Raw genomic sequence first — 17,515 nt, 5'->3', positions numbered from 1 at the left:
TCTTCGCCTTTTTTCTCGCTCTCCAACGACTGGAAGCTCGTGGCAGGGATTTAACACAACCTTTGTCAGATATAAATGATGACATGATCAAACTTTTTAAGTCCTTCCTCGTGGATCAGAACGATGTTATGGTATTAATTACTATTCAGGTTCTTCCTTTAGTGAGTTAATTAGAAGAACAAGGCATGCATTCTTGGTCAAAAGGTAAAAGTAACCCTATCCATGCATGGAACTAAAAGTCGAATATACTCTTCGTATAAAGAACATCTGGTAACTAGAATGAGAGAAGCTTGAGGTCTTGAAAAGTGCAGCCCAAAACTTTGGGAAGTGTAATTAAGATATAAATTTGGCAACCCATAGTAGACAATCGATTAGTTCACAGTTTTAACTGCTAATCATTATTTTAAGTAGCCATTTAACCATTTGCATGGCCAGTGACTTTGTTTCACGACTTTACATTCAGACTTCAGAGAGACAATTGGCATAGAAGGACATGGTCCCGTGCAAGCCACGTGCTAAAAAGATGAGCACTGCTTTACTTCCTCTAAAGAATAGATTCGCAGAACGGACGGCTAATATTCTTCTCTGCAGACTATTCCAACGTACAGGATTGCACGTGGAGGTTAGCCGTCCCATTAAGGTCACATCTTAATTCGTAGATTTAGTGCTCAACTTAATGGTCCCTTAATTCCCTTCGCATTCAAGTGTGACGCTTCGGTGCAGTTGCATGTGAGTCTCCCACATGGGACTCGAAGCGTAGCAGCCGCTAGTGGAACTAGAATCTGGAATGCAATAAATTCTCTTGCAGAAAAAGAGAGACAATTTTAAGGAGTCCGTCGCTATCGGGTCAACCGCCGTTAGTTTATCGAAGGCTTTGCTTTAACGCCACGGAAAATGACATCAAACTGCAAGAATAAGTTAAAAGCTTGTGAAATGGCAATGTCGCCCTCAAAACTAGCACGAATTTGCTAACTTTTCAGGAGAGACGCTATACGCTAAATATAAGTTAAATAAAGAAGCTAACTTATTATAATATATAGTAATTCGATAAGTTGACTAATTCTTTCACACAAAAAAAACGCATATAATATTTTTAATTAAATTATTTTTATTAAATATCATATCTAAACCTCTATTTGGGGGATTAAATCTATGACTTCTGTTATAGACTCGATATTAAATAAATTAAACTTGAATAATGTCATTTGCTAGAACTCAGCCTTGTTCACCTAATCTAATATTAATTCAGAAAAATGCTTTCCACTTCTAACGCATTCGAAATCCGTTAATTTAATTAATGCGATCTTAGCTCCATCTACGTGGGTTACACTAACCGACGACGAGACGCAATGGCATTAACTCGAAAATAAACGAGAACAACGGTGGCATTTATAAATATCGCCGCGTATATGCGGTAGCCCAATTTGATACCAGGGAAGGGAAGGGAAGGGAAGGGAGGGGGGTTTCTTTCTTCTCGTCTCCTCTTCCGCTGCAGCCGCGAGTGGGGAGTAGTAGATTAGTAGTCCACTCTCTCTAACCTATCAGGCTATCACCTTCCCGTCTGTCGACGAAACGCCTTTATTCCTCGAAAGCAACACCACATCCAACCCCCAAAAACTTTTCTCCATTGACCCAATCCTCCCCAGATCTCCCCCCTCGTTGCTCGAAATCATTAGCCCCACGATCTACTGACCTTCTTATCCTCTCTTGGAGCCATTGGGTACTGCAATCGGATAGGTAATTTGCTTCTGGGGCGATTCTTTTACTGTGTTTTACTGATGGAATTTGGGGAGCTGGAGTTTTCTGAGGAGGATATGTGAGTGGTTCTTGACATTTCTGATGCAATTTGGAAGTTTACTCTGTTGAACGAGAACTGGCTTCTCTGCAAAGAAGGCATGGTTTCCTCAGTTTTATGAATCAGAATCGTTTTTGTAATAGATTTGGTCTTCAATTCTTCGGCGGGAGTTTCGAATTTGAATTCTTAGATCCCCTTGAATCCTTTTTTTTTTGTGTGTGTGCAAGTTCTCTTTCTCAAAAAGTTATTGTTTTTCCAATTAATCGTACTCAATTGTTGAGTTTCGTTAGGAATTTAATGGCGACGTTTGGTAGTTTAGCGAACAGCGATTTAATCTGCTCCGGAATAATACTGAGAGTTTAACTTTCTTAGGTGTCTCTGCTGAGATAGTATGGTTCCAGTCACGCGCCATGTTGAAACCCTTGGCCCATGTTGGGAAGGAGAGTGGTATAGTTATGGCCGGCGGTAGAGTGGAGGTGGTCAGTAGCAAGGGCTGCTCAAGGCTCTTTGTTGGGACCTCTCTTTCATCATTTTGTAATTTGAGATCCGCCGAGACGATGTCATCGGCTTCTTCTTCGGTCCTACTGGAGCCTACTGTTCCCCAGGCTGGTGGGCCATTCGCTGGTCTGGTGATATGCGTCACAGGGTTATCCAAAGGTACTTGTAGATCTCACCACACATATATTCTTTTTTCTTGTTGCCTTTTCTTTCTTATTATTATTTTGATTGCAATCAAATGTTAATTTTATAATTCAATTGTTGGATATAATCTGGGAATGATCTTTGGCTTAACTGTGCAAATTACCAGGGAGCTGCTCCTAGGTTGCAGTAACTAAACAGTAGCAGTATATTATGGAGCCTTTTTGGCTTTGAAAATGGTGATGCTTAGGAGTGACATTTAAAGAAAGAAAGAAAAACCTGTTAAATTAAAGAGGTATTAGTCTTACTTACAGTCTGTTCAACTCGATACTATGGATGAGCAGAAGTAGCTTGGATATAAGTATTGAGGAAGGGCATGATAGCCCTTCCTTCTTAACAGTGGCCTGCCTGCAATGTGACTGAACGATACGAGTATACTACACCGGAAGATTCAACATAGACATGAAATAAATAATTTAATGGAAAGACTATTGCAAGGTTATTAGTAGTATGTTGGGCATAATTAGTTAATCTTGTATGATTCCAAGTTCTATTGGAATCACCCTAAATATTTGAGAAGTATAAGCATGAATTGCATTTTTGTTCTGCTGCAGCTCTGTTGGGTTATTATCATCAAGCTTCTTTTTTCGTAACTTTTGGTTTTGGAGCTTCTCCAACTTGAGCTTAGAAATTCTTCAACTTTGTAGTGTTACTGTGTTACACTCCACATGTCATAATGCCCGTTTATATATCATGATGACTCTTCATATGTCATTCATTACTCAAAAGACCTCTTCACATGACAGAAGCAAGAAATCAAGTCATGGCTGCGACTGAGAGACTAGGGGGGCAGTACAGTGCAAACTTGCATCCTAAGTGCACTCATCTTGTGGTACAGATATCCTTTAGTCTGACACTTTCTTATTCCTTCTTTTTCCTTAACTGTTTTGCTCATCATCTTATACATCATCCTAGCATTTTTCTATTTCTATTGGTAAATAATGCAGTAACATGATGGAAATGTTAGATATTTTTTCCCTTAACACTTTTTACAGCTTTGGAGGACGCAAATATGAACATGCACTTAAGCATGGACCAAGGAGTGGCCTCTTAGTTGTTACATTGGGTTGGTTTGTTGACAGTGTGAGGAGAAACGGTGAGCATTACTTTCATTAATCCTGGTTTAGCTACCTTAATCTCTTTATATTTTGGTTTACCTCATGTTGTAAAGTAGAATATCACTACAATAATATCTGTTGCGTATCAGAAAAAGAATATTAAAATTCTTAACGTTCTAGCTGTTCCTCTTTTAATGTATGTTTTTGTGGATTCTCTGCTACAGTGAGATTAAGCGAATCTTTGTATAGCGTAAAAAGTACTGGAGACAACGGGTTACCACTAGGGGAGTTTAACCGACTGGTTGACATTCCTGGGAATGAAAATTCATGTCTTCCACTAATTACCTTTGGGGATGGCAAGTCTTCGGACCTGACTAGGCAAAATCAGCTACAGTCTTCTGGAGAAAACAGCAAGGATGGATATTTTTTTTCCAATGATGTACTCTATATTGATTCAAACATTTCAGGCGAAATGAGGAAGAAGGTATGACTTATATGAATTATTTTCATAACAGAGCCGATTGCCAAGTGAAATTAATTTTTATCCCAAATGAAAGTCATGCACACATGATGAAGAAAGTAGATTCTTCTAATTAATCTTGCAGTGGAGGAGCATTTTATTTGGAAATATCTCATTTATGTTGAGATTTTCTATCTTTTAGGCCTTCATAAGTTTTATTATTATTATTTTCTCCTGAATTCTATCTCTTGAGGAAGTTCACCTTAAAACCAAAATAGGTTGAAATGAGTTTCCCATCTCTTACCATAGAAATTGCTAATTCATGTCGACTGTTTAGGTAATGGGCCATTATCTTCATAAAAGTTTCAGCTTATCCATTAAAATGTGATTTATTGTTTTTAATTATTATTATTTAATTACTCTTGAATTTGTTGATTTTTGGTTTATTTGAAATGACTATGTTTGCAGATTGTTGATGCAGTTAGTAGAGAAGGTGCAAATTTGTTGGATCACTGGTTTATTGGTTGTCATGCAAGTTATGTTGTTTGTGAAGGTCCTTCAATCCAAAGATACATAGGGCACACCAACAACCTTGTAACTGTAAGTAATTCTGTATATTATCTCTTAGGTCTTTAGCTGAAGGCAGTTGTTCATTTTCTTTGTTGAGTAATATAGCTTCAAGCTGTTGTATTTTGGTTTTTGCCCCAGCCTCTCTGGGTTCTGAAAACAGTAAAGGAGAAATTCTTGCAACGACTCATGCATCTTTCTTCAGACCTGGCTAGACAGGTTGCCATGATTCTTGAGGATGCTCAAATCTCTAAAGAGGTATTTAGCAGCTATATTCATCTATATGTAGATTAATGCTTCTTACAATTAGGAAAATTATCGCTTTCTGGATGTATTCATTAGTCATCGCATGTTCTCAAAAGACTCGGAACTGATATGGAGTGTAGCCTGGATAAGTGATGATGGACTAATATATGGTCCATGTCATACTGACATTGTCAGCTTTGCTGGTCGGATGTTAAATTAAGAAGTCCATGACAAATATTGTTTGGTCACATGTATAATTTGATTTTATTACCAATTTACTTTTCTGACTCCCTGCAGCTACTTGACACTGCTCTTCTTTTACACGTGAAGTTAGTTTTACCTGAGTGTGTACTTCTTTCAGAATGCAAAAGATGGAAGTTTCTGTCCGGTCGCTTTAAATTCTAAGAGATCTCCATCAATGTATGGAGGAAATAAAGAAAACCTTGAAGAGAGGCAGAAATTAATTGATTTAGCAAAATTGGGTGTCAGAGGTCGTCGTTGTCGCCGTATGCAAGTAAGCAGTGGTTGACATCCATTTGATTATTTTAATTTACTTGCAGAGCATATTGTTGTTATGCCTATATTATATAGTACATAACTGAGAAGACTGTCTTGCTTTCTCAGTTATAAGTTTATCAGACATTATCCTTCTATACATGAGTTCATAGTTATGGTGCAAATGCTGTACCTTTAAGTATTTGATACATGTTTCTTGATTGGTAATTGTAGTTGTATAATAACTTATTTATTTGTTAACTGGACATAATTTCCAGGGAAAACTTTCCTGCACATTGTTTGTGAATCCTTCACCCTCAAATCTTTCATTTGGTGGGCGTTCATCTTGCCACCTTTTCATTTCTTATATATCTTCTGATTTTCTTTAAGAATGTTACTTGTATGTTCAACAATGAAACCATTTTAGTATCAGCTGCAATGAAAGTCTCAGAAAACAATCAAGAATCGCAAGATTTCAGTACTTTGTGTATTTGTTCATAATCCTTTTTCCATTCACACACTTGACATATCCAACTTGTGGATTCTGTATGGAAACCCCCAATATTTGCCTGTGCTAATTTTATGATTTTGCAATGTTTGCATATAAGTCATGTGCATTTTGTTTCATTAAACTTGCAAGGAAACAATTTTGGCGGATTTATAGTTATTGTGATCCTTTTTTGTTTGTTGGAAGTCAGTCATGTCAAATTCCAATCAGTCCAATCACTCCAGCCAGCTTGTTGAATTCCATCTGTTGGTCAATATCTGAGCCAACTTCATCTGCATGTATTTATACGGACTCCTCCTGGTCAGAAGATGCTAGTGAGCAACAAACTCCTTTTTTTGATGCAAGAGGAGATGGAAAGGATTCTGAACCATCATTTGAGAACTTCTCTCGTCCGCTTAGAGAAAGGTACTTGTAATGAATTTTCTGTCACATTTTCCATTTTCATAATTTCTGTCATTGGATATCTTGAGTTGTTAGTAATGTCCGCACTGTCAATCTTGTGTTTTACAGTGAGAAGAGGGAACTGATATTTAAGAACCACTTCCTCACTATTCTCTTTCCGGTTGATCGCTTTGGTGAACTGGGGCCTTGCTCAAAAACATTCTTTAGCAATAGTGGGTTTACGTGTATACAGGTGCTGGATCATATCTACAACTTTTACCAGGTATAGTATGATACTCTATCCCTTACAGTAGCAACTATAGCACATCATTAACATGGGAACTTTGAGCTCTTTAGAATCTCATATTCTTCATTCACTATTTAATCAAATATGCTGCTTTCACAAGGTTAACAAGTGATAGTTATGACATATGGTTTGGCACATTCAGGTAATAGTACATATATAGGCAACTAGCAGTTGATTCTACCATTGGCCCAGTGCTCTCTGTTAGGTCAGCCTATAGTCTGTACTCATGCTTCTATATGTACCAACCGTGTTTTCTGCACATCCTGGGAAGAATATACTTTTGACAACTGATTTATTCTTGTTGAAGTCAGAACTTGGAGTTCCTGCATTCTCCTCAGCTTGCAGATATTCTTATCAAAGATATTGCCCCACCATGCACGAAATAATTAGCTGGTCGAGTATATGGACCAGGATTACTGATAGAAAGTTGCATCTTTAAGTTGCAGTAGTTCTGATACCCAGAAGAACCTAGTTAGTAATTATTTTATTCAATATTTCTTTTAGTTTTTGTAGTTGTCATGCTATATGCTAATTATTCTATTGAGTTGCTTCCTTAGGCCACCACTGTAGCCTAGTGTTAAATTCTAACGATCCATGACAGAGCTTATGGGTCTGATTCTCCTCATGAATACTAGGATTAATATATAGTGGGTAAATTCTTTTTCACTTTGCTACTCTTCAGGAAAACATGTCTGCAAATGAAACAGAGGTTGCCATTCACACTGATTCAAGACATGCTGATCGACTCCGCTCCCTATATGCTAGCACAGAAGCAATAGAACAAGGTTTTGTATCATTCAAGAGAATTGATTTCCTGGGAAGCCGCAGGAGCTTTGAGGCCTTGAAGCGGCTCAATGTGGAGACTAATTGCAACGTTTATGAGCTATTGGTCAGAGCATGACAGCAACATCCTAAATAGCGATTGGTGAACCTGTGTTTGGATTTTAAATTTTTAGAAAACCAATGTAAAACTTTCTTGTACATGTATAATAAACTAATGCAAATAATTACAAGCAACAGCAAATTGAGTAGCGAGGTGTTATCTTTTATAGAATCAGCGAAATTCTTCTGCATTGTTGTCGAGAATACGGGCTCATCTGCTGCATCACGAAGATACATTAACCATGTTACATAGATAACAATTCAAAACCTCCCAAAGTAACTTGGTGATTTACCATTTGGTTAAGGCCAACACAGCTTCTCAATCAAACATTAAAAGCATATCAGCGTATCAAATAATTGGAGGCAATCGATCGCCCGTAGTCCAAGGGAAAATCCAGTAAATTATTTTTTGGATAAAAAGAGAGATGAGACACCAGCTATTTATTGATCAGGCACGGCTGAGTTTTAACACCAGAAGCATTAAATAGGAGGGTACAATTTATCCCAGGAGTAAGAGTAGAATGTTCTCCTAAGTTTAAAAATGCCTAAACCTATCAAAATGGGTAACCCAATTTGTTGCCGGGTTACATTCTATGTAGGTATGAATAAATTTATAAGACTGAAAGCCAGTCTTAAAAAATAAGCAGTGATGTATAAGGTTCTGATATTCTAAGCTGGATATTCCAAGCCAGAGATTGCAGTAATAGGGATGTTGGAATCTCCTCCAAAGATAACATGTTGAAGAGTTGTTGAGCCGCAAGAGAGACATTTAAGGGCTAAGGTCTCAGTCTCCAGAGTTGAAACCAAAACAGGACTGACACTGATGAATGTCAAGTTGCCTGTATTGTTTCGGCCAACATTGGCAATTCCTGCAGGTCCATCCAAGGATCAATAGCCTCATCAAGGTTTCGCCTTAAGGGCCTTATATTGGTCCTCTCTTTGGTCATGGAACTCTTTAGCCATAATAAGAGCTTGTCAAGCTGTGATATCTGTATTTCTCTTGTGGCCCTAAAAGAAACTTTAATCCTAACTTTTTGCATATCATCCAAATGCCTGAGTCACCACCAAGGTACCAAACATAGTGTTATTTACTCGATTGTTAGGCACCTCCCTAATCCAGGGGGACATTAATCACATTAACAGTGTTTAGTGTTACCATTACTAATATAATGTTTAGTGCAGCACACGTGTTTTTGGCAGCTATCCAAATAGCTCTTCAAACCCATGAAGAGCCAAGTTTGGCTTGTTGGCCCGTTGATTGAGATATCCATATTTTCCGGTCATAATGGAACCCAAAATGCATCATCAAACAAAGCAAATTTAGCAATCAGGTTTCTGAAAGCTGGAACCCCTCAGTTCTAGGTATAGTGTCCTAGTTCAACAAATGTAAAGCCCCTCTTGCCCTAAAGTTGCCAGCAGTAAATCATGCTCCCTTCAATTAGTATATCGTTACTTTTGCAAGAGAAGATAGCAATAAGAAGCTAATAAGGAAAGCATTATCTGATCAACTGAGTGTGAATTGCAACAAATTATGAAAACAAATCACAATACACGATCAGGCATATGCTGGTTTAAGAGACTCGCGTAGTGTGAGATTGAGGAATGAACTTCAATAATCACAACAGGACACCGTTCAAAAAGAATAGTCATAGAGAATGAGAGTATGACCTGCTGCCTGAAGCTTTACAAAATGCTAAGATGTCATTACATATAGTATTACATGATCATTTACTGTTAGAGACTCTATTTCTCTTCCTCCGTTACACATACAAGAATTCCTGTGCCCCTTCTTTTATCCCTACTGTTTATCTAACAGGTTAATTAGTATATCACAACGCGGAGCAGTCCTGGTTGAGGCTGGGTATAGTGAAGGCCCTCTTCCACAAGGAACTGCTCAACGGCAATTGGCAATCTTGCAGGAGTACGTGAACCCTTGGAATGGTGGCCAGTACCAACGCATATCATGACTTTAAGTCGCTGCCTGGCAGATCTCGCAGTGCTCCTCAGGATACTCAGTTCATGCTTTAGAATATGGATTGCTTCACTCACATGAAGACCATGCAAGTCAATCAAGCAATCTTGCCCTTGGCCATATCCCTGAAGGTCAGAAGTTCCAGGATTTCTGCCAAAAAGAAAGCAGAAAAAAATGTTAGAACACGCTCCTTGAGTATGATGATATGATTGGATCTATCCAATGTAGCGAGCCCAGACATCAACTTAAAAGAACTTGCAAACAAGTTTCCAATGATTATAGTCCATCCTGATAAGTAAGGAAAAAAATGACTTTTGCTTGTATCTTGCTAGATATGGTTTATTACCAGAGAATATTCTTAAGATTCACCTTCTATTTTCTCAAAAAAAAAGGAAGATTTGTGATGACTACATTCATGAAATTAGCAACCACATGGTTACAGGTTCTACAGTACTATCTCTTAATGACTTGCATTCCAAAACTCGATTGCTCATGTACTTCAGAGATTTCACAACAATGAAGGAATAGGCTATGAAAATTAGCAGTTAAAAGATAATGGACCTTTGTTGATATATGGCTTCCCTAGATAGGTTATGAAAATTATCAGTCAAAAGATAATGGACCTTTGTCGAAATATGGCTTCCCTAACTTTCCCATGAGCTGCTTTCATCTGCATATTGTAAAACTGCCCTTTGGCACTGAGCTGCTTTGCTAAAGCTTTGTTACCAGTCAGATAGGCCTGTCCTGCCTGTCAAGAATCACTTGTAACTAGTATTACCAAAACCAAAGAACATGATGAACCCCACGAATAAGTTCTTACTTGTTCAAAGAATGCATTTCGAAGGCATGCAAAATCGCGAGCTTCTTCCCTTGATACTGAATACATATTTGCTGTCAAATACAGAAATCAGCTTCACATTTTAAGAGAAGAGGTCTCAAACAGAGGAACAAGAAATAATTTTTTGAGAAGTCTAGAAAGATAACCAAGAGTATTACCCACTGCTTCACCGGTCTCAAGCCAGACCAAAGCATCCCATGCAGAACTAACACCTTGCAACTTATTTCCAGCAACCAATTTGCTATTAAGATCGTATTGTTTGGTTAAAACTTGTGAACTTGTACTTGAACCAACACTGCAATTTTCAGCACCTTTCTTCTCAATCTTGAAACTACCAGAGTCCCTGGAAGCGAGTTTACAAACAGCTGAAGCCAAATTAATAGCACCACTAAATGGAGTGGAGGAACTATATTCATTACTAGCTCCTTGAACATCTTCTGGAATGTACTTTGACAAACCATTTTGAGCCTCCACTGTGAGAAGTTCAGGGAAGTCCAGCATGCTAAGGCTTGGAGCAGTTGAAGCTTTCAAGTCTGGATCCTGATAGAACCTTCCATCAACTTGCGTCTTCATGCACAAGTAAAATCAAGATACATTAAAGCACCACATCAAGATCTGCATTATGTTGCAACTAACACAATTCAAACTTATCTTCATCATTCATTAGCACCACGACAACCACCACTATCATCAACACAACCTTTCCCCCAAGAATATGAAGTCAGCAATAGAGCAGATAAGCAAGCAACAGTTACAAGCATTTTTCAACTTCCAATTATCTAAAGAAATATCAACTGGGAATCTTGAAAGATGAGATCTTTTGGCAAGGAGAGAAGGCACATTTGATTTGGCAAAGAAAACCACACTTCTCTGATTTGAAACAAGGCAAAGATGCTACCAAATGCCAGAGAGGGATCAATACAGTAATTCAGAAGTACAGGAAAATTAGATGGTAATTGATAAGACTTAAAGTATGATCTACAGAATTTTGAGATGGACCTTCCAAAAGTTCTTATGCAGATGCCTGGGACATACAACTATACAAGACTTGTACCCTACCAACTTTACCAAAAAAACAAAGTCAGTGGCATCTGCACTAGCTTGACAAGTGAGACCCTGTGCAAAAGCTTTCTCTAATAAATCCAAAAGCTCATGGCAGACAAATCTGAGCCAGAATCCACTATATCGCTATCACAAGGGATAGAAGCAGCCATTGGCCTAAGCAATCAGCTGGGCGGGTCCTTCACTCCTATATGAGAGTATGTTACTACTTATCATTTCTCCATAATGTTGCTCTGGCCATGCTTTCTATTCTTCCAGGTTCAACTGTTCTATTACCATTTTAAATTATTGCATCTCATGGCTTCTATTACCATCTTTTCTTTTCCTTGAAAATTTTATGTTACATATTCAATATTATGATCATCTGAATCTTTTATCTAAGATGGCGCTTCATAAAATAAAATCCTAATATATTATGCAGGTGGTGTTCCTTTGCTTGAGGGAACCGCGATTGTGAATACCACTTCTAAATACACATAATTGCCTTGCCAAACTCTGGGTTTTCTTGACTAGTAGTACAGAAGTATATACCAACATATCTGAAAAATTACCTCAAGTTGAGTGAGAATTTCGATGGTCAGTTTCAAGTCACAATCATTTGCATAATACACATCCACAAGGCTTTCAGCAGAAAAACCAGGAAACTGTGACATCAAATACTGCACAGATTCGACAACAGCATCCTCTGAAGAAGCAAGTTCTTTGGAAAAGTTGTGAGCATCGTACTCACCACTATACTGGTTTTCCTCCTTTCCATTGATATAACACAAATCATCATCACCCAGCTCGTGGCCCCAGTTGTTTGTCGCTGATGTTAAAAAAGCAGAAGATGACTGATTTTCACCATAGCATGGACCAGAATACCACATTTCTTCACTCGAAATGAGACCATCAGGATCTTGAAGAGATATTTCCTGTGATGCACTTAGGAAGTGGCTGACTGCTGCTGCAGAAAATTCGGATGTTTCAACATCATGTAATGACAAACCAGCAAGTGTCAGCTGCCCTGGTGATTGGTCATCTTTCTCCATCAACTTGAAATCAGGAGTAATATCATCAGGAAGTTGGCAATCCCAAAACTCACGTATTTCATCATCTGACTTATTGGATATAGAGCACTTTGATTGAGAGGAGACAGCTTCTCCAGAAAGATAATGAATATCTGGCCTGGTTAGATATGGACTCCTGCCATTCCCAAAGGATGCTCGAAGTGCTGAAGGAACAAATTCTGCTGCATTGGGATTTAGAGTTGTAACCTTGTTTGTTAAGTTCTTCAGACACTCCCTGTGCGGGAAACCTGTGGTGGACAAACTCATTCCTCTTTTAAGTATAAAACTATCATGCTACGTGCATATCCTTGTAGTAAAAAGGGAATTCTCATCAAGGATTTTATCCCAAACCTGCAAATAACTATAAGAAATTAACAAATATGCAAGGTATAAATTCAAGGATTTTGACAAAAAATTTGAAACATCATCAAATCACTCTGTTAACACCTGAATTAAAGCCTAGCAGCAGAATACTTTTATCTCCAATCGATATTAATTATATATAGCTAAACTAGTATGATCTCAGAATCATCATTAAGAAAATGACAGTGAACAACGAAAAGAACATCCTGTAATCCACTGCAAAAAATTCTCAAATTCATCATGTTTGATATCAAGAATCAGGACCCATATATTACACCAGATGCCATGGCCATCATGGCATTCCATTAGATCCTGAAATCCGCAGAAAAAATATCCCAAAGGAGCTATGGAAATCCTTTTCTCAGTATCAAATAATTGAACCAAAATCGAAATCGTGTGGGTTAAAAATTTCTATCCCTAACAGAAACTTCCATTCTAGTAATAATATCCTCCTACAACAGCTGGCTGCCCCCTCACTTCCCTGCCTTCTCCCCCTACTCCCACAGCTGCAAGGCCACCATTCCTGTCTTCCTCCAGCTGTCATACACATCCCCTCTGTATTCCCTCCTCCCCTCTGCCGCTATAACCTCCTGCAGCAAACAGCCATTGACTCCATGGAGCAGCAGGATACCCCTCCTATCACTGTGACTGGATATTCTCCTCCCCTCCCATAGGTTATAGTAGAATCCACCAAAAACTAAGTAGGCATCACCTAGTCTCCGTATTAGCACCTATATGACGTTTTCCTATATAAGATTCTTAACTGTAGACGTTTTCAGTTAACAGATAATTCTTCAATTTTCAGTTTCATGCATTAATACTAGACATCTATTACCCATTATTTTCTTGGGTTATTATATTTCATTTGCCTGGACTTCTAGATGCCTGTCCTAAGGCTAATACTTCAACCGCATAGGCATTAGACATTTCATTCCTTGCCAGCCCGTCTACCACCTATGGTTTTTCAAAACCTCGTAAGTGGTGGTCGAGTACAGAAGAAAGATTATAAAGATAATTGAAGTTAATTCAGGTGTTTCAAGTTCCTTGCCGACCATAGGCAGAAGCGCCATAATCTATAGAAGCGATAGATTAAAAATAAATAAAAAAACTTTTCTTCTAACTTTTGCTTCCTTCCTTTCCAAAATATGGACTTACTAACTCGCCGAGAGAGAAGAAAAAATAAAAAAAAACTTGCACAGTGAAAACCTAAAAGGCCAATAAAACCCAATCCCTACGATGCGAACAAAATAAGAATTCCACTAATCTAAACTCCAAATCACATACATATATATAACTAAATAAATAATCAACAAAAGAAGTAGATCAAACCAAAGCTCGAAATTTCATCATGTAAGTTCTATATGACAGAAATCACCTGAATCAGGACGAAAACAAGACACTAAGATCGAGATCTAAAATTAGCGAGAGACCTCTAACCTTTCCGGCGATCGATCAAAGGATAGGTGGAAGGAAATCGATCCATTGTTTACGAGGCGAAGACGAAAGCAAGAAGGACGAATTAAAGCCACTGCCTTCTGCTGTTTCTACTATTACCACTAAAGATCTAGCTTTTCCAGACTACTGCTTATGTCGAAGGCTTCGAGAGAGCTCTCAAAACCCTAAAGAAAATATTTTACTCGCCTTTACGACTTCGACCACGGCAAATAGTACTCCTACGAAGAAAAAGATACAACCCTTGGCCTCCTGCCTACTAAGCCCCGACGCGTCTCCCCCCTCCGTGTCGATTTGACTCCTCGAGCGTCGAAGGACGACTCTGCGAGATGTTGGGATATATAATAAACTTTTCTAAGAGTAATGCTACGCGCACAAATACTCTCAAAATATTTTATAAGATAATCTAACATAATTTTATCTAAGTTGCTCTCTTTATTGTATAGATAGAAAATTGGAATATGAATGCCTATGGCAATTCCTAAAAACAATCGCGCTTGGAATAATATTAGATCTATTCCTACCATTAACCATGCTTTGCCAAGTCATGGCTGTTGTTAGTTGTAGTAGTAGTAGTAGTAGAAGTGACCTATAAGAATGGTTTTTAGGGCAACTTACTTCAACTTAATATTTTTATTTTCTTTTATCTTCCATTTAATTAATAAAATTTAATTAGTATTTTACTCTTTAGAAATACTATTTTATTAACTATCATTTCAATTCTTTGTTCCATTAGACAGAGTATATTTGATCATTTAATATAAAATATATTTTATTTTTTATGTCATATAAAGTGTAATCGTGACATCACTGAATGACCAAATATTTAATTTTTCAGAACTAGTCTAAGATATCATTAACAGCAAGTGAGCTGTAAGTAGCAAAATTATGCCTCAAAATAAAAAATAAAAAAAAGATTAGTTTTACATCTACCTTTTCCTTTTCATTACACCCGGGCATTCAATAATAACGCAATTTTATAGCTAGGAACACGCCAATTCAACATCAACTACATGGAAGAGCCTCTCGAAGAAACTATAAACTTCATGAGATAGGGGGGAGCCACTGTTCATGAAGAGTTTGAGAGGTTTCGGACGTGCATGCATGTCAGCATGAGGTTAAAAGATTGCGTCCTTTTGATGGTTACGCTACTTTGAAGTTTTCCTTTCTCAGTACGGTTCGTGCTCGTCTTCGGTTGGCTTCCGTATCCTTTATGATGTCTATCGATCTTCCATAATGTTGATCTATGATCTATGTAGGACTTATCTAACCAAAATTGAACGAGTTGAGAGAGCGTGGTGCTATGGAACTTGTTTGACGAAGCTTGCTTCGTTTTAGCAGATTAATTGATAATATCAAGAGCATCAAGCACGGTGATATAATGAAAACTTTTCAACACATTAATCTCAATAAAACAATTAACGGCAGAACATTTCTATGCCTTTCAAGATTAGCGAGAACGAGAATCTTCCTTCTTGCTAAACTTTTATGACGAACTAACTAGAGAGTAAAGAGGAACCTACGAGAGTAATTTAATGAAGAATTAATGAACTAAACCGCTATTGGAAATTTCTCTTCCCTTGCTATTTCTCGCCCATTTACTCACCTCTTACGGGATTCTCCCCTGGAGTTCAGCGAGCAAAAGCAGAGAAGCAACTCTCAGATCGCGGGAGTTCGCTCCCGCGATGGCTTCCGGCGGCGGCGGCGCTGCTCTCCGCGGCTACATCCATGCGAGGGGTCGTGGGAGTCGACCTCGCCTCCCGCGGCGAGTCGAGGCTCCGGCGAAGGAGCCGGCTCACGGCAGCGATCAACCTCTCCGACGCGTTCGACGGCGGCGATGCTGACCGGAAGCTCCTGGAAAAGCTCATGTGACGATCGATCGCCTCCTCCGTGGAGATCGCCCTCCTCGACCGGTAGATCTCGTCCTTGATCGCTTCATCGCAAAGCCCGCAGATCCAACGGCCCTGATGCGTCTCCCGCACCTTCGAGATGTACTCCGGCGTGCACTCCTCCGTCAAATCGCAGCACGCGCACCTCGCCGACTCCGACTCGACCTCGATCTGCCCACCCGACTTCGCCGACATCGCCCTGGGATACCTTAGGATGCTCTCTCGAGACCGAGAACTCGGGTTCCAAACGGATCTCACTGTACGATCCGAGGCGGCGGCTGGTAAGGTTACCTCTCTTTCTCCCACACGGCGTAGGCGGAGGCGTGCTGCTCCGCTTTCTCGAAAGTTACCGCCGTCTTCGCGCTTCCAGGAGCGTCGTCTCCGGCGCGTATCATCTCACGATCGCCGAGACGAGACCCTAATCGCGCGCGGGAGCTATTTGCCTCCGAAGACTTCGGCTCCTTCCTCTTTACTTCTTTACTCACCTATTTATAATCCCAGCTCTGTTTCTATTGGTCCATATAGGAACGGATAGATCTGGGGCCTCCTAGCCTTTTCATAACGCAGCAAATGATTGGACACGTGTCGTCGGGTAGGAAGCCGATTTGGCCACCACCAATGGTATTTGTCATCGTTATGAGCTGGAATTGGATGGGGTCCTTTGTCTTTCTCAGCCAGCTGTCATACACTCGAGAGAGAGAGAGAGAGAGAGAGAGAGAGAGATCAAGCCGTAACTGGCTCGCGATCCCACCCAGATAGCGTACAACTTTGTTTCTGCGAGTTCGACATTGCTGTACTCGAATTCTTAAAGGCTCATAACACGAATGTATTAGTCTGCCTAGTAATGTATATTGTTTACAGCTAGGCTGCTAATATAATGAAGACTTCATTATATTTTGACCGTTCCTTAATTATCGCACTACTTTCACACTTTCAGAAAAGAAAAAAAGTTTATGGATACAACTTCTAAAACTATTTAAATATATAATAAATCTCTCTTCCTCAATTTTATTAAAAATTATAATGTAAATAATTTTAAATTCTTCTTTAGTGCCTATTTTCTAGACGGCAACTTCTTAAAATACTTAATTCTAAATTGATTTTTTCTAATTTTGAGGAAAACCTACTTCTTAGAAAGAAAAAAAAAAGGATGGACGAGAATTAGTAATTCTATTTGATAATTAGTGAAAGTGAAACATTGAGGGGGAGTTAAAAATGGAATCAATTTTTACAGCAAAATAAACACAAAAGGAAGAATATTTGGGTTTTGTCGCATCTCCTCTTCTCTGCGAGAGGATGCGAAGACTTGGCCCAGTGAAGCTCGCAGTGAGCCACCTGGTAAGTGGCGCATGTTCTTGTGCTTTACGGGCATCATGTGACATGTTGGTGAACAGGGGAAGATTCGAGTAGTCGTATTCTACGTTATATGGTACATGTACAGGTGTCACTATCGGAGCACCATTAGCTGTGTGGCTCAGACCAGGTTCTTCGG

At 39.0% G+C, this 17,515-nt stretch overlaps 3 protein-coding genes across 10 annotated transcripts; 1 reads left to right on the top strand and 2 right to left on the bottom strand.

The window, feature by feature from the left end:
* Positions 1-1,449: 1,449 nt before the first annotated feature.
* On the top strand, positions 1,450-7,570 carry LOC140779452 (uncharacterized). 3 transcript variants are annotated; one of them, XM_073124515.1, is made up of 11 exons: positions 1,450-1,737; positions 2,168-2,452; positions 3,241-3,333; positions 3,489-3,590; positions 3,777-4,036; positions 4,481-4,612; positions 4,721-4,837; positions 5,187-5,339; positions 6,019-6,233; positions 6,339-6,492; positions 7,199-7,570. In XM_073124515.1, the coding sequence occupies exons 2-11, from the start codon at positions 2,206-2,208 to the stop codon at positions 7,415-7,417; spliced, it is 1,692 nt and encodes a 563-aa protein (XP_072980616.1). In that variant the 5' UTR covers positions 1,450-1,737; positions 2,168-2,205; the 3' UTR covers positions 7,418-7,570. The 3 variants fall into 3 exon arrangements, with proteins under 3 accessions (XP_072980616.1, XP_072980618.1, XP_072980617.1); XM_073124517.1 differs by having other exon boundaries at positions 1,450-1,816; XM_073124516.1 differs by lacking the exon at positions 1,450-1,737 and adding an exon at positions 1,753-1,893.
* Positions 7,571-9,047: 1,477 nt separating this feature from the next.
* LOC140777417 (polyadenylate-binding protein-interacting protein 7-like) lies at positions 9,048-15,880 on the bottom strand. Of its 6 annotated transcripts, none has more exons than XM_073121507.1 (6): positions 15,741-15,880; positions 11,822-12,670; positions 10,367-10,775; positions 10,191-10,261; positions 9,994-10,118; positions 9,048-9,520 (listed from the first exon to the last, which is right to left on the bottom strand). In XM_073121507.1, exons 2-6 carry the CDS (start codon positions 12,584-12,586, stop codon positions 9,220-9,222), a joined length of 1,671 nt encoding a protein of 556 aa, XP_072977608.1. In that variant the 5' UTR covers positions 12,587-12,670; positions 15,741-15,880; the 3' UTR covers positions 9,048-9,219. The 6 variants fall into 6 exon arrangements, with proteins under 6 accessions (XP_072977608.1, XP_072977607.1, XP_072977606.1 ...); XM_073121506.1 differs by lacking the exon at positions 15,741-15,880 and adding an exon at positions 14,113-14,456; XM_073121505.1 differs by lacking the exon at positions 15,741-15,880 and adding an exon at positions 14,120-14,456.
* Positions 15,766-16,218, bottom strand: LOC140777418 (uncharacterized). The gene has a single exon (XM_073121511.1). It carries the CDS (start codon positions 16,216-16,218, stop codon positions 15,766-15,768), a length of 453 nt encoding a protein of 150 aa, XP_072977612.1.
* Between the last annotated feature and the right edge of the window lie 1,297 nt (positions 16,219-17,515).

Source organism: Typha angustifolia, chromosome 15 (genome assembly GCF_048772165.1).
Source record: "Typha angustifolia cultivar Huaian chromosome 15, ASM4877216v1, whole genome shotgun sequence".
Lineage (NCBI taxonomy): Eukaryota > Viridiplantae > Streptophyta > Magnoliopsida > Poales > Typhaceae > Typha > Typha angustifolia.
The sequence above is the reverse complement of the archived record's forward strand: the minus strand, read 5'-3'. Positions and strand labels throughout refer to the sequence as shown.

Bases quoted from the DNA above. Each gene is read 5' to 3' on its own strand.
- LOC140779452 (XM_073124515.1), top strand. From the start codon at position 2,206: ATGTTGAAACCCTTGGCCCATGTTGGGAAGGAGAGTGGTATAGTTATG. The intron at 3,334-3,488 runs TATCCTTTAGTC...ACACTTTTTACA, and splicing joins CACTCATCTTGTGGTACAGA to GCTTTGGAGGACGCAAATAT. The intron at 6,234-6,338 runs GTACTTGTAATG...TGTGTTTTACAG, and splicing joins TCTCGTCCGCTTAGAGAAAG to TGAGAAGAGGGAACTGATAT.
- LOC140777417 (XM_073121507.1), bottom strand. From the start codon at position 12,586: ATGAGTTTGTCCACCACAGGTTTCCCGCACAGGGAGTGTCTGAAGAAC. The intron at 10,262-10,366 runs GTAATACTCTTG...TGTATTTGACAG, and splicing joins TGAGACCGGTGAAGCAGTGG to CAAATATGTATTCAGTATCA. The intron at 10,119-10,190 runs GTAAGAACTTAT...GATTCTTGACAG, and splicing joins GAAATGCATTCTTTGAACAA to GCAGGACAGGCCTATCTGAC.
- LOC140777418 (XM_073121511.1), bottom strand. From the start codon at position 16,218: ATGTCGGCGAAGTCGGGTGGGCAGATCGAGGTCGAGTCGGAGTCGGCG.